Here is a 14,130-nt window from a genome sequence, read left to right on the forward strand (position 1 = left end):
CCTACAAATATTCTATTAAAATTTTATCCATTTCTAGATTTGCCGATTTAAAATTTAATATGACTGGACTAATAAGACTGACGGCAGACTTACCTATGTCGGTCTTATGGTGGGTCCGCACGATACAGACTATTGTTTGTACAGATATCTGTACAGACTTAAAGTCTGAGTAAAAATTTTCATGACAAATATGATAACGAAATGTATGTGCAGACTTAGATTATTTCAAATCTGCCATTTTTTCAAAAATCGTCCTCACCACGCAGACATACACGCATACTTCCAACTTCCGTGCTCAGGCTTCTTTAACTCAGACTTTTCCATCATACCGACTTTTGTTTGTACTGATTTGTTACGCAGACAAAATTCTATAGAAGTCTGTGTGAAGTTGGTATCGTGTGGACCTACCATTAGTTTGTCATTTGCATATGTATCTGTCGTTTTTCTGTCGTAAAATTGTGGTCAGGAAATTTAACGTCAGACACTGAATAGCAGTCTGATGCAGAACGGAAACAGAGATACGAAGTAAGTCTGACGAAAATTCTGACGTCAGGGAGAGCTACTAGGGTAAAGAATACTTATTGGTATTAAGAATAAAAAATAATACATAAATAAAAGTAAAGTTTTTTCTCCAGTATATTTGAATTCTCAATGTTATTATCTCATACATAGTTGTATACAGAAAATTTTTCAAAATTTGTATAACTATCAATAGACTATAAAAGACTATTTATATATATATATATTTTTAGTAATTAAACACTCTTTTAATATGCTTACATGTTAAGCTTTATAATGAAAAAAATATTTCTTATTATTTCATACAGATAGTTTGAGCTATTAAATAAATATTATTTTACAATCAAATTAAACTGATGGTTATTACAGAACTTTTATAATGCAATTGAATAAGATAAATTTAATTTCTATCTTCATAACTATACATTATTTATTTCACCAAAATCAGTTTTTGGTACACAGTTGTCACTACTAATCCATTTTTTATAGAATTCCATTAGTGGCATTACCATTAACAAGAGACCGCTTAAACCTATGAAAAATCCAGCTAAATAGAAAGATAAGTCGTAGGTTCCAGTAATATCATAAAGCCACCCTGAAAACAATATTATTCATCTGATGAAGTACATAAATAAAATTAATTCACTTAGTTCTATTTTTTATTATTTACCAAGTAAAAATGTTCCACAGAACTATGAGTATTTCGGCTAGGATAATTTTAACATATATATGTTATATATGTATATCTAACACATTCTGGTATAAATGTACAAATGTATATGTGAAAATACAAAATTAATAATATAATTATGCGATTTTCTTTTATATTTATACAACCTTGCTTAGGTACCGGGGAAAAAATAAAATAGATCTACATTAATCAACGTAGATCTGTTTTTTGGCACAATTAGATCTACTTAGTTCTGTGTACATCTGTTTTAATCATTTTAGATCTTCTGTGATCTCTGCAGATATATTAAATTTTTTTTATCATTGAGATCAATGGAGATCTCCATAGATATACAGTAATTTGTGTAGATACACAGTGATCTCACTAGATATACATAGATTTACTTAGATCAAATTTCCTTCAGTTTTTTAGATATGAGTAGATCAAATTGGATCTAAAAAATGGCGAAAATGTGGATCTGTGTAGATCTATTTTATTTTTTCCTGGGTAATACTGCAGCTCTATGCATGATAGTACTTTATCGGTAAAGATGTAGATTAACCCCCCATCCCCAATGATCTTAAGCTTGTAGTATGTTGTACAGAAGGCAATCCTGAATAATTTCATATGTGCATGTATATGTTAGGCACAGAAACATTAATTAAACATAGTTCTTTATCATAAAAACTTTGATAAACACATGCATTTGAAAATCGTACAAATTTTGAGATATATCATCTCTTTCTTTCATTTTTCAAAACACAATTAAAACATGAAGGTGTCATTTTCGCGCCCAACATGCATACACATTTTGGTTTTGTATAATATGCTCTACAACATACTACAAGCGGAAGGTCATCAGAGGTAAAAGGTTAACTATTACCGTCTTATCTTAAGTCAATACGATACTACTGCAGTATTACTCTAGTTCTGTTGTGTACAGTCTCATATGTATACTATCCACTCTTGGGTAGAAAACCTTTTCGTTTCTTTTAATTCAAAAAAGAATTCAATAACAAAAAAGAAATGTGATATAAATTACTCGGTAAAAGATAAAATTCAATTAACTGGAAAAATTGATACTTTGTAGCAGTGAAAATTCGCTAAAATGTATAAAGGATATTTATAATACCAACGAACATGGAAATAATCAATCTTTTGATGTTTACTTTTCAAGTGGGATAATTTTTGGCTTGCCCTTAGACTGTCCCGTTATCGTTATTTTTACCTAAAAATTTTTTTAATCTAAAGTTCTGCAGAATTATATTTTTACTCGGGTTTATTCATTACTTTTCTTTTATTAATTCTTTACGAAATTATTTTTTATATATTTATTAAATATAGTATTAAAGAATGAACCAAACCTGCTAGCGGTGGCCCCATCAAATTGGCTATTCCCTGAACAAGAAGAAGCAGACCGTATGCATTGGTAAAACGTTCAATTGTAATAACTTCAACAAGAATGATGCTCGTTAAACTGTAATTGGCAGCTATAAATATACCAAAGGCACCTGATACAGAGCATAAAGCATAATAGTTCTTGGTAACCATTGGTATTAAACTTGTGACTATGCCACAAAGAATCATGCATAGAGCATACACAATTAAAGCATTTGCCCATGGTTTATCACCTGCCCATCCAAGGAATATCTAGAATAAAAGTAATAATTTTGAAAGAAATTCGTGTACCTCCGGTTTAATGATTGAACACACTGAAGTAATGGCGTATTTGTCAAGAACAGCAGTAAAAGATAATTATGAACAAATATTGATAATGTTATTTGGATAGATAAATTATACAGTTGATTATAAATCAAAATATATCAAATTGATATGATAACAGCAATTAATAAAAAAAATTCTATTCATATTAATTTGAATTTCAATAACAAAGCTATAATTCGTTTCAATGATCAATACTTCATTTGTAATTTAATTATTTAGTAAATGTAGCTGAAATTTATTTTAATGTGAAGCAAATTTTTTCTAATTATATGATATCTTTCTCTTAATCATTCAGTTATTATCGAATATGGAATATTATACACTTAATTATTATCATAAAAAAAATTAAAGTATTATATAAATTGATGGATGATATAAATGTTCTAGAACAGGACTGGACAACTTTTCTTTTTTTTTTAAGATTATTATCAGATTTGAAATAAATATCATATTAAAAATGGATTGAAATAAGTTCGTTGTCAAAACTAAAATTTAATGATAACAAAAAAAAATATTTTCAGCAATAAATTAACATTTTAATTTATTGAATTTATTCAGATACACATGTAATAAAATTTCTGTAAATACTATAATGATTGGAATGAATTTACACAACTTTATAAAGTTATTTGCATTTTTTATGTTTTTCCTCCAATATTAAAAATTATTAAATTTCAATATTTAATTTGTTTAATTTTTCTCTATATATTTTCAAAAAATTTTTTCATCATGTCTATATAGCCAAGATGATAATTTTTAACTATTACTACATAAAAATATAAAAATTGATTAACACAAATAACTCTACACTAGTTAAGAGTGAACTTAAGTGAACTTATTGACAAGTTTTACTTGTCAATAAATTGACTTAATAAAAGAGTTAATAAACTTAGAAGCATCGAAAATATTCTAAAAAAAATTTTAGATTACTCAGATCGATCAGATTAGTATTATTGAGTTTAAGAAAAAGACAAAGTTCATTCAGTCCTATTTTAGAAATATAATTTACAACAACAAAAAAACTACAATGTCAATAGTAAATCTAAGAAGATGAGTATTAAATTTAAGATATTATACCTCTCCAAACATATTAGCAATACCAATTACAGAAATAAGAATGGATGCATCTGTCTCGCTGAAACCCATTTCAATGGCATTGTCCGTAAGATAAACATAAGGCACATCATACCAAGTATGAAGAAGAAAATTACTAATAGAAAAAAGAAGAAATTTTGAAACTGTAAAATGGGAAAAATCTAACATATCTACAATCAAATCCCAAAATTCCCAGAGTCCAGAATACCAGACAAATTTATTTTTTGCAATAGTCGTCATTGAATTTCTGTAAATATCTGGACAACTAGATGCTTTTAGTCTATATCTGTTTATATTTAGCATAGCTCCACGATAGGTTAAACTGTGTCGATGAATTTTAACATTTTTTAAGTATGCAGATGGAATTCTTTTTTGGGCTTCGGGATTAGTAGATTGGTTCAAATGACTTTCGGTTTCAAATTTATTGAGCCACCATAGATAAGCCACATTAAAAGCCATATCATTCGTATTTCCTTCACTGACTGCTTGTGTAGAGCTCAATGAATCCACAGCATTCGATTGATTGGTATTATCTTGTTTTTGAAATTTTGGTGGACCTTTCGAACTGGTATGAATGTTTTGATGAGTTGTAGAAATGTCACAGAGAGTTGCTGAATCACTAATACTTTTTGATGATGTTAATATTTGTGGATAATTACGCATAAAAACACTATAAATATCTTTACGAGTAGCTAGTAGATCAAGAACTTCTAGTGGTATTTGATCCCCATTTTTAATAAACGTTGGAAGAGTTAAAAGACTTGAAAATAATTTAGCATTATTATCTTTACCATGTAAACGTCTAATATAATCTATATCTATAGGATTAACCCATACAGAATTTCCCATTGAATGAGGTGTTGTATCAGTAAGGAAATTATTGGAAAATGAATCGATACTTGCACATTGGATCTTTATAGTTCGTTTTTTCTCTCTAATACGTTTGCGTTCCTTACTTTTGGCTTTTGCACGAACTGTTGTCCACTCAAGATCTCTCATGAGACATCCACAAACTGCTAAGTTGAAAAATAATCCCGCAAGAATCAACGTAGTTCCACGCCAACCATATTCAGCTAAAAGATACTGAGTCACAGGTGCAAATATAAATGTTCCTATTCCACTTCCACAAACCGATAATCCGGTTGCAAATGATCGTTTTTTATTGAAATAATAGGCCACAATCACAACAGCAGCAACAAAACACAATGATAATCCAAAACCTGCTATTACTCCAAATGTAAATATCAACACACCCATAGAACTTGTAAAAGAACTAAATACAAATCCAGCAGTTGCAAGAATACTTCCTGCTATTGATACTCTTCGGCATCCATAACGATCAGTTAAAAAACTTGCAACTGGTCCTGATAATAGTGGCATTGCCATAAATAATGATCCAATCCAAGCTGTTTTCGATTTACCTTCATTGAAATAATTTAAAAATTCAACAAAAATAACTCCAAATGAGAATGTTATCCCATCAGCTATTAAATTAACCATAAATGATGCTGCAACAATAACCCATCCCCATCCACCATCTGGTGGCTGTGCTTCAGCAAATTGTTCAAAGCTCGAATCATCAGAACTTATTCTGCTAGATGGTGAATAGCTAGATGTTGAAATAGATAATGGACTAGGCTGTTCTTTATTAATATTTCGTTTGGATTTATTGATTTTTTTGGTTTTTCGTGAACTAAATTTGACTTTTGAACATTTACTTCCATTGATAACGATCTCTTCATCATCAATATGGTTTATCCTTTCGTCATACAAACATTTCAATTTATCAGCACCTTCTTTTTTCTCATAACTGTTATCATTATAAGCAGTTGTACAATCCACTGCTGAAGTGAAATCCACCGTAATCATATTTTTTTCTCCTAAAGTGTCCAAATTGATACATGTTCTGCGTCCTTCATTTTTTACTCTTTCTATTACTTTGTTATTATCTTCCTCTAAATTATTTACATCTTTTATATAACTTTTTTCCATCTCAATACTGTGTCGAGTTAAATGATAGTTTTCTGTATCAGACCAATTGGATACATCACTGACATTATGATTTTCAGCTTGATATAATCTAATTGGCTTATGGTCATTAACATACGACCAAGTAGTTGGATTCATTGTCAAATATTACTTTGAAGATTGTATTATGTTGTTTATTTACACCCTAAAACATGTTTTATTTATTGCTTTCAATTTTAATTCTGAATTTATTTCAATTAACCATTCACTCGTGAAACTCATTAATTTATGAATGAATGAAGACAATTGTATTATCATTAATCTGATTAACACAATGTAGTAATAAAATATTAACTCAATTTCAATAGAAATGTTATATATTTTTATGGTGATATCTTGGCTCTTTGATCTTTTTGTATTGGTTGATTTGAATATCGTCTTCGTCGCCGTCGCCGTCGTCCTGACTTTCGTCGCAGACGTATCGGCATTGCAGTCTTGGTCAATTCGTTGTTGTAATGTAACTCGTGTTCGATTCGGAACATTTGTTACACGTGTTGAATGTATTTTGGTATTTGGATTCTTAATGGAGGACATGTGAAATTTTGAATAAGATGCTATCTTCTTCGTGAAGTAATTATCAATTCCAGAATCCATCCGGTGATCAGTAATTTGTTTACGCTTTCCCATATAAAACCTACGAAAAATTTCATTGTATATTAATTATTTGTAAAAGATATAACATAATACTCATTGTAATGATACTGATCACTGTAAATTTTAGTGTTTTATTTTAAAACATTAAAAGTGTTTTAATATGACGTCACCATTTGATTAACATTTGATTTTAAAACGTTTTTAAGTAGTTTAAAATCTTCTAAAATTTATAGTGGATAGAATACCAATCGGAAAAATTTATTTTAATAATTTGAGTTAAATTATTCATAACAAATTTACTGGCGTGATAAAATGTTAAACAATTAAAATAATTAGTTTTAAGTAAAACATAAATTTTGAAATGATTAGAAAAAAATCATTATAAATTAGTAAATTTATAGAGACGATATTATGATAGTAATTGACGTCAAAATAAATAAGTGGATCAGATTGGCTTCGTATTTATGTAATTACAATTCATTACATACTGATATTGGATCTTTATACTTTTTTAACTTTCTAATAATAAATATTATAATAAAAATTTTAGTCATAATAATGAATTTTTAAATTAACTTGTAATATAAAATTTTTTATTAATTAATTAACTGGTGACTATTTAATATCTCAATTATTGAATTAATTGTTTTAAAAGTACTTGGATTGAAATTTAGATGATATATTCCTTCAACATAAAGCAAATAAATTGAATTAAATGTCATTTTAAATTACCACTAATTTCTTTAGTAATTTATTAATATAGTTTTTTTTATCAGTTACGTTAATTGACACTATTGACCTATTTCGACATAACATCAAATATGTCAACTTTTAATCGATTATAATCCGATCGTCAGTAAAAAACATTATTAAATATATTAAAGAATTTTTAATTATATAAAATTGTATGCTCTATAAAAAAACTGATAATCATATCTAACAGAATGTTCGTTACGTACAGTAAGAGATTAAACGAAATTCTTCTTAAAATAAAAAACAAATTAATATCATCTAGAGGATTTATTACTAAAGATAGTAATTTATTAAATCTTTAAAACAGATATATTGTTAAGTCTTTAAGATAGATATTGTATCTTTTGTGTACTATGAAATAAAAACTTAGAACTAATTGCCTATTTACTTTGAAATAAGCGTATTTTCAATTTTTATCGCTCAGCCAATGAGATATAGCATATAATGTAAGCAATATCTTTTGATAAAAATATTAAATGTATCTCTGTTATTCATCATCGTACAGAAGACGTTGAACATCGTAGCATGGTAAATATCAACATCTATTGTATATGAATTGTAGTTCATTTAAGAACTTAACTTATACATTTATGTGTAGAAGAAGATGATGACCCTGTCTTTTTTTGTTCTGCTTTCTCTCTTTTTCTTAGCTATGTACTGAGTATTGTTTATTCCGACGTTACTTTATTTTAAAAAATATACCCCTTTATATGATAAATTATTTTAATACATAACATGCATTAATTGGTTAATATGAAATATAACAAAATACTTCAAAATAAAATCAATATACCTTTTATATAACATAGATGTTGATTATTTCCCATTTTCTATCAAATTTGAAAATTCTCTTTTATCATTTAAATATTTTCACTCAACTTTTAAACATTACCTAAAAATGTTATTCACATAAACTAATTTTTTTACTAAATCATTAATAGATTATTAATACCAAAAAAATGTTTTAAATAATACTTTTTTGTAATATCATGGTTGATTTTTCACATATTTATCAATTTTATTCATTCTTTATTTCAAAAAGTTTTATTTAATCGAATAAATGAATTAATTGAAAAATGACTACTAGTCCATTAACTGGTATGATGATAATAAAATACACCTCTTATCTACAGTTTAAAAACAAAATCAATATAATAAATAAATAATCTTGCTATCTCTGGTATAATATATTGATTAATTCATTGATGATTAATTGTTTATCATCTATCACCAAACATTTCAAATATTTAAGTTACTAACTTATTTTATTATCAATCACACTAATTTACCACATAATCTGATTAAGATCAACTTAATTATTAATTTATATTGAAGTTTTACAAATTAGGAATTGACACATTTTAAACAATTGTTTCATAGAATTTCTTTATAGAATAGAACTCAACATCCATACCGTAAGATTACTCGATTGAAACTGATGCGATAATGTTTCTTCCTTCGTAATACGTGTCGTACATTATAATCGAGTTCTTCTTCGTTTCTTCTACATTACATCAATTTCTTTCTACAGTTATTTTATTCTATTATCCACGATTAATGGATATGTAAGTATATATACTTGATATATATGTAAATACATATATTTATATATTTATATTTTTCATGAATTCGAATTTTTTTTAGTTTCAGAGCCATTCGAATACAGAAGTAGTTATTGAATTAATTGTATTCACATATAATATTTTTACATCTGTGTTTATAGTAAATAAACTCTTAAAAATTTTGAACAGGAAATTAAATAAAAATTATTAATTCGAAATTTTTTATGGTTATGTTGTGATATGAATTTTTATTGATATTTATAAATTTAATTATTGTATTTAACTAAAATATATTCTTAAGACAAATTTAAAAAATATCTTTGAATATTAGCAATAAAATAATGTTTTTTAACTGAATAAAAAACTGTAATGAATATAATAAAAAATTAAATTTATAAAAAGATTATTCATTATATTTAATATGAAGAAAAATCAGCATATATTCACTGATGACGTTTAATGAATATGATAGCAAAGACTGAACTTATTGATCCACACTAATATTAGTTCTGTACATTTATTCAGAAAAAATAATTTAAAAATATAATGAAATTTTATTTTAGTAGTATCAAAATTGATCATAATATTATGTTAGAGCCTATTTTCACTTTCTTAATTTCTACTATAAAAATCAATTATTATAGTTCTTTTATATGCTCTTATGAGACATGTGTAAAAATAATTCTAATACATTCGAATCGAGCAATGAATTGGAGTGAAAAAAAAATCTAAATATAATATTGTGAAAGCGTAAAAATAACTTACTTTTTCGTGATTATCTTTATCAGAGAATACTATAAAATAGCATAATGGCTTCAGTTGTTTGAATTTAAATACTTGACAATGTATAAAATATTATACAGAGGAATTTAGAGCTCAAATATGGTGACATCTATTATAAGCTAAACATTTGTCACACTAAATGAGAAAAGGTTAAAAATTTATCAACAATTATATCCAACATACAATAAATAATCAAATAGTATTAATCCTAATAAATGAAAAAAGAATTAAAACTGTAATGGAAAATATAAGTTTAAAGTAAATTTGACGAATAGAACAACAGCGTTGATAGAACGTCTAAATGAGCAAAACTGTATGATTAAAGGGAAGAGTCTACGCATGCGTTTGTATGCTGTACTTGACCGATACAAGATACATTTTTTACTAAGATGAATACTTTATAATTCAATAGATAACTATCAAATTAGGCAATTCATTCATTTATTTTGGTCTAGTTTTATTATTTCTATGACAATAATTTTTATAATAAGTTTATTCAATCTTAAATTTATTGTGAGATTGTAAAAATAATTGTGATTTTTATTCACAATGTAATGATTTAGTTTTTCTAATAGTTGTATAAAATTAGAGCTTGAGACTGAATGGAGCCAAGATTTTTTTTATTATGACTTCGTTTGAGACACTAGCTGAAAACAATTTCAATATATATAAAACCAAATTTTAATAATTAATTATCTATTCAATTAATATACTAAACGATAATTTAACTTTTTAACTAATTTTTAATATTAATTTTTCTTAATTTCAAAAAAAAAAAAAATAATTTTAATGATAATTAATGTTTTCATTCCATGTATTAGTAAATTTTTCAAAAAAGTATGAAGATTTTCAATCATTTTAATGGCATATTTATGATGACAATTTAATGTATGACTTTTTTAACAAATATTATAGTGCCATTATTAATTATCAACATTAATGCTCGCTCTAATTCGTTGTTAAAAAGAATGTATATTCTTATAATCTATTTATTTTGTCAACAATTTAACTGAAATTTGGCTCTAATAATCTTCAAATATATTGCTACCAACTTCCTTCTTCGGAAGAGTTGACAAGCCATGAATGAGTGACATCTTGAAGGTTTACATCAACAATCTGATATTTGTTATTCGTAGCTACATATCAATTGATATCAACTAATTGTAATGTTTTTTTGTAAAACAAAATACACTTTCAGCAAAAGTTAATTTTTTGCAATTTTTTGAAACGATCAAAAAAATACTTTATCAATATTGATAACATTTTGAATGACATTTTATTAACACTGACACGCTTTAGTTTTCATAAGAACAAAATCCAAATTATAAATTTAAAAATTATTTATGAAACTCACACATTCTCCATATACTCCAGAACTTACAATTTTATTTACCTTCAGTTTATTGAAATTTCTATCTTATTACGGTGCATCATTGATCGAAGTGATAATCTACTGACCTATTATCAAGTCAACTGAAAAGTCTGAACGAAATGTAAACAAATTTTAATTTTAATTTAAAAATAAAGCTCCAAAATACATGTGCAACTCCACATGTTGCAGTAAACATGAAACTTGCCTTAATATAACATGGCTACCGTTAATGTAAACACAGGAATACCAATACCTGTTACATTACATTCTTAGAAAAATTATTCTTTCGCTAATCTTCAATGTCAAGTTTTTTTCAATTCGACTGATAAATATTTTCATAAACAGCTGTAGTTAAAATAAAGTGTAATTACTTGTAATATTCAATATTTGATATTTGAAATAATGGAAAATACATTTAATGATTGTGTAAACATGCTTAAAGAAAATACTAGTCATATCTTTCAAACAGCAATACAAACCTTATATAAAATCTGTGATAACATAGTTAAATTTCCAAGTGATGAAAAATATAGAAAACTTCGTATCGCAAATCCTGTTATAAGTGAAAAATTATTACCAGCTATTGGAGCTACTGAGTTTTTATTTGAATTGGGCTTCGTAGAGGTTAATATCAATATCATTTTATAATCAATTATTGTACACGGGATATTAATTATATCTTTTTCAATTTACAGGATGATGAATTTTTCTTACTTCCATCAAATTTTTCAAGAATTAAACTCGAAAATGCGTTAAAATTACTAAAAGATTTAAAAAATTTAGAAACTTTACCTAAAAAAAATAATGCAATAAAATCACTTCATTTCACAAATAAAAACCCACAACGAAATTCGTTTTTTAAAACAATACAAAGCCATTTCGAAAGTGTTTTAAATTATGAAAACTCTGAACTTCAAAAAAAGGCAAATTCATGCATTCCGATTGATAAACTAAAGTTGAATGCAGTAAAACAGTTACGAGTAATTCAAAAAGAAATAATACTTAATTCTAATAATGGAAAAAATTCAACAGAAGAATCACAAGTATCAATTGAAGAACTTTTGTTAAGAGAAGTCATGCACTGGTTTAAGAATGAATTCTTTACATGGATGGATAGTCCAAAATGTAAATCTTGCACTCAAGTGTGTACATTTAATAGAAATGAATTCAGAAATGATCCAAGAATATCTAGAGTCGAAATTCATATGTAAGTAAATACTTATTTAAATTATTTTATTCCATGTCAATCAGATTAAAAATCAATTGTTGGAAAATATTTCAGGTGTAAACAATGTAATACAGAAGAAGAATTTCCACGATACACAGACTCGGAAATACTTTTGAAAACAAGAACAGGTCGTTGTGGTGAGTGGGCAAACACTTTTACGTTAATATGTCGTTCTCTTGGATATGAAGCACGGATAGTTTACGATCAAACTGATCATGTATGGACAGAAGTTTGGCTAATTAATTCACATCGATGGGTCCATGTCGATCCATGTGAAGATACTTATGATCGTCCTTTACTTTATGAAAAAGGTTGGAATAAAAAATTATCTTATATCATAGCCTTTTCTAAAGATGAAATTCAAGACGTTACTTGGCGTTACACACGAAATCAAGCAAACGTCATGAAGAGAAGAAAAATCTGTTCAGAAGAACATCTTTTAGATTTGATTATTAATCTCAATGAAGAACGATTGAAGTTTTTAACGCAACAAGGATGTAGTGAAGCTCGAAATCGTTTTATAATTAAAAGAAGATTAATGGAACTAGTCGAGTTTTTGCCAGCACCTCCAGGTATGGTCAAACCTGACCAACAAAATGACACAAATGAGTATGGTGGAAGAATTTCTGGAAGTACTGCTTGGAGAGCTGCTAGAAATGAAATTTCAGTAAGTATTAGACAAAGTTTATTTCCGTGAATCAAAAACAGTCTACTAATCAGTGAAATTTAAAATTATTGAACATTGTTAAATAATATTATAATACTAGTCAGTACACTGCTTTTCAATATTAACAAGCACTTATAACAAATGAATGACATAAATAGTTTGTATAAGGTTTAAAATTTCATAAATTTCCAAAAATATTCTCAAATATTCAATATAGGGATAAGTAGACTTATGTAAACCATAAAAACATTTTATGTTCATAAAATAAATTTATATTCATAAAATATAAATATACATCATATAATAAAGGTTAACTAAAATTTATTTGCAATTTTTAATTATTTGAAGAATAGCATAACTGCAAGCTTATCAGTTTAACATTAAAATATTATTCTTAAAACCTTATTTAGAATTAGCACAATAAATCATTCCATTTCCACATAAAAAATATAATTTTTTTTAAACTTAAATATTTATTAATTTTAAAATATAAGATGTATTATACAGTTCATTAATATATCTATTTTTTTACTTAGGAAATACGCCATGACCATGTATGGGAAGTTCCGAAAGACACAAAAACATTCCACTTGCAATATTTTGTAGTTGAAAACAAATACTACACTCTCAATGATAATAATGAAGTTTTAACTGTCAAACAAAGTTGGGAAGCAGGAGTAAACTCATGTGTCGGTGGTATTTTTCGAAAAGAAGAGAAAGATTGGAAAATGGTATACCTCGCAAGATCACCTGGTAGTCAAATAGGAAAAATAACTTGGAGTGTAGCAATAAAAAACCAAAAAGTTAATATCGAGACATTGGAATTCAGTGCTGATACAACAGTTTTTGAAGATGGTTGTATAAAGTGGACTATTCAGGGCATCAATAACAATAAAATAGTATCATTAAATGTTCCTAGTGACAAATATTTCAAAACTGATCAACTTAAAAATGTGGAAAGAATAAATGTAATTGCTGAAATGTCAGGAGGTTCCAAGGATATTTCATGGCAGCATGCTCAATTATTTCGAAAAAGTTTAGATGCTACAAAAGAATGTTCAATGAAAATATGTTTAACTTTAAATAATAAACATTGATTAAATTTCTTACAATTTATTCACAATCATAAAATTT

The 14,130-nt window shown here is 26.5% G+C and overlaps 2 protein-coding genes across 4 annotated transcripts; one reads left to right on the forward strand and one right to left on the reverse strand.

Moving 5' to 3' along the window:
• Positions 1 to 737: 737 nt before the first annotated feature.
• On the reverse strand, positions 738 to 11,235 carry LOC118064610 (monocarboxylate transporter 9-like). Of its 3 annotated transcripts, none has more exons than XM_035079318.1 (4): positions 11,123 to 11,235; positions 3,992 to 6,671; positions 2,554 to 2,839; positions 738 to 1,114 (listed from the first exon to the last, which is right to left on the reverse strand). In XM_035079318.1, exons 2-4 carry the CDS (start codon positions 6,134 to 6,136, stop codon positions 939 to 941), a joined length of 2,607 nt encoding a protein of 868 aa, XP_034935209.1. In that variant the 5' UTR covers positions 6,137 to 6,671; positions 11,123 to 11,235; the 3' UTR covers positions 738 to 938. The 3 variants fall into 3 exon arrangements, with proteins under 3 accessions (XP_034935209.1, XP_034935207.1, XP_034935208.1); XM_035079316.1 differs by lacking the exon at positions 11,123 to 11,235 and adding an exon at positions 9,712 to 10,034; XM_035079317.1 differs by lacking the exon at positions 11,123 to 11,235 and adding an exon at positions 8,178 to 8,321.
• Positions 11,236 to 11,315: 80 nt separating this feature from the next.
• Pngl (N-glycanase Pngl) lies at positions 11,316 to 14,122 on the forward strand. Its single transcript, XM_035079319.1, has 4 exons — positions 11,316 to 11,725; positions 11,797 to 12,308; positions 12,384 to 12,996; positions 13,533 to 14,122. Exons 1-4 carry the CDS (start codon positions 11,504 to 11,506, stop codon positions 14,091 to 14,093), a joined length of 1,908 nt encoding a protein of 635 aa, XP_034935210.1. The 5' UTR covers positions 11,316 to 11,503; the 3' UTR covers positions 14,094 to 14,122.
• The last annotated feature ends 8 nt before the right edge of the window (positions 14,123 to 14,130 follow it).

Source organism: Chelonus insularis, unplaced genomic scaffold (assembly GCF_013357705.1).
Source record: "Chelonus insularis isolate UGA/USDA-ARS -01 unplaced genomic scaffold, ASM1335770v1 contig_23_pilon, whole genome shotgun sequence".
Taxonomy (NCBI): Eukaryota; Metazoa; Arthropoda; class Insecta; order Hymenoptera; family Braconidae; genus Chelonus; species Chelonus insularis.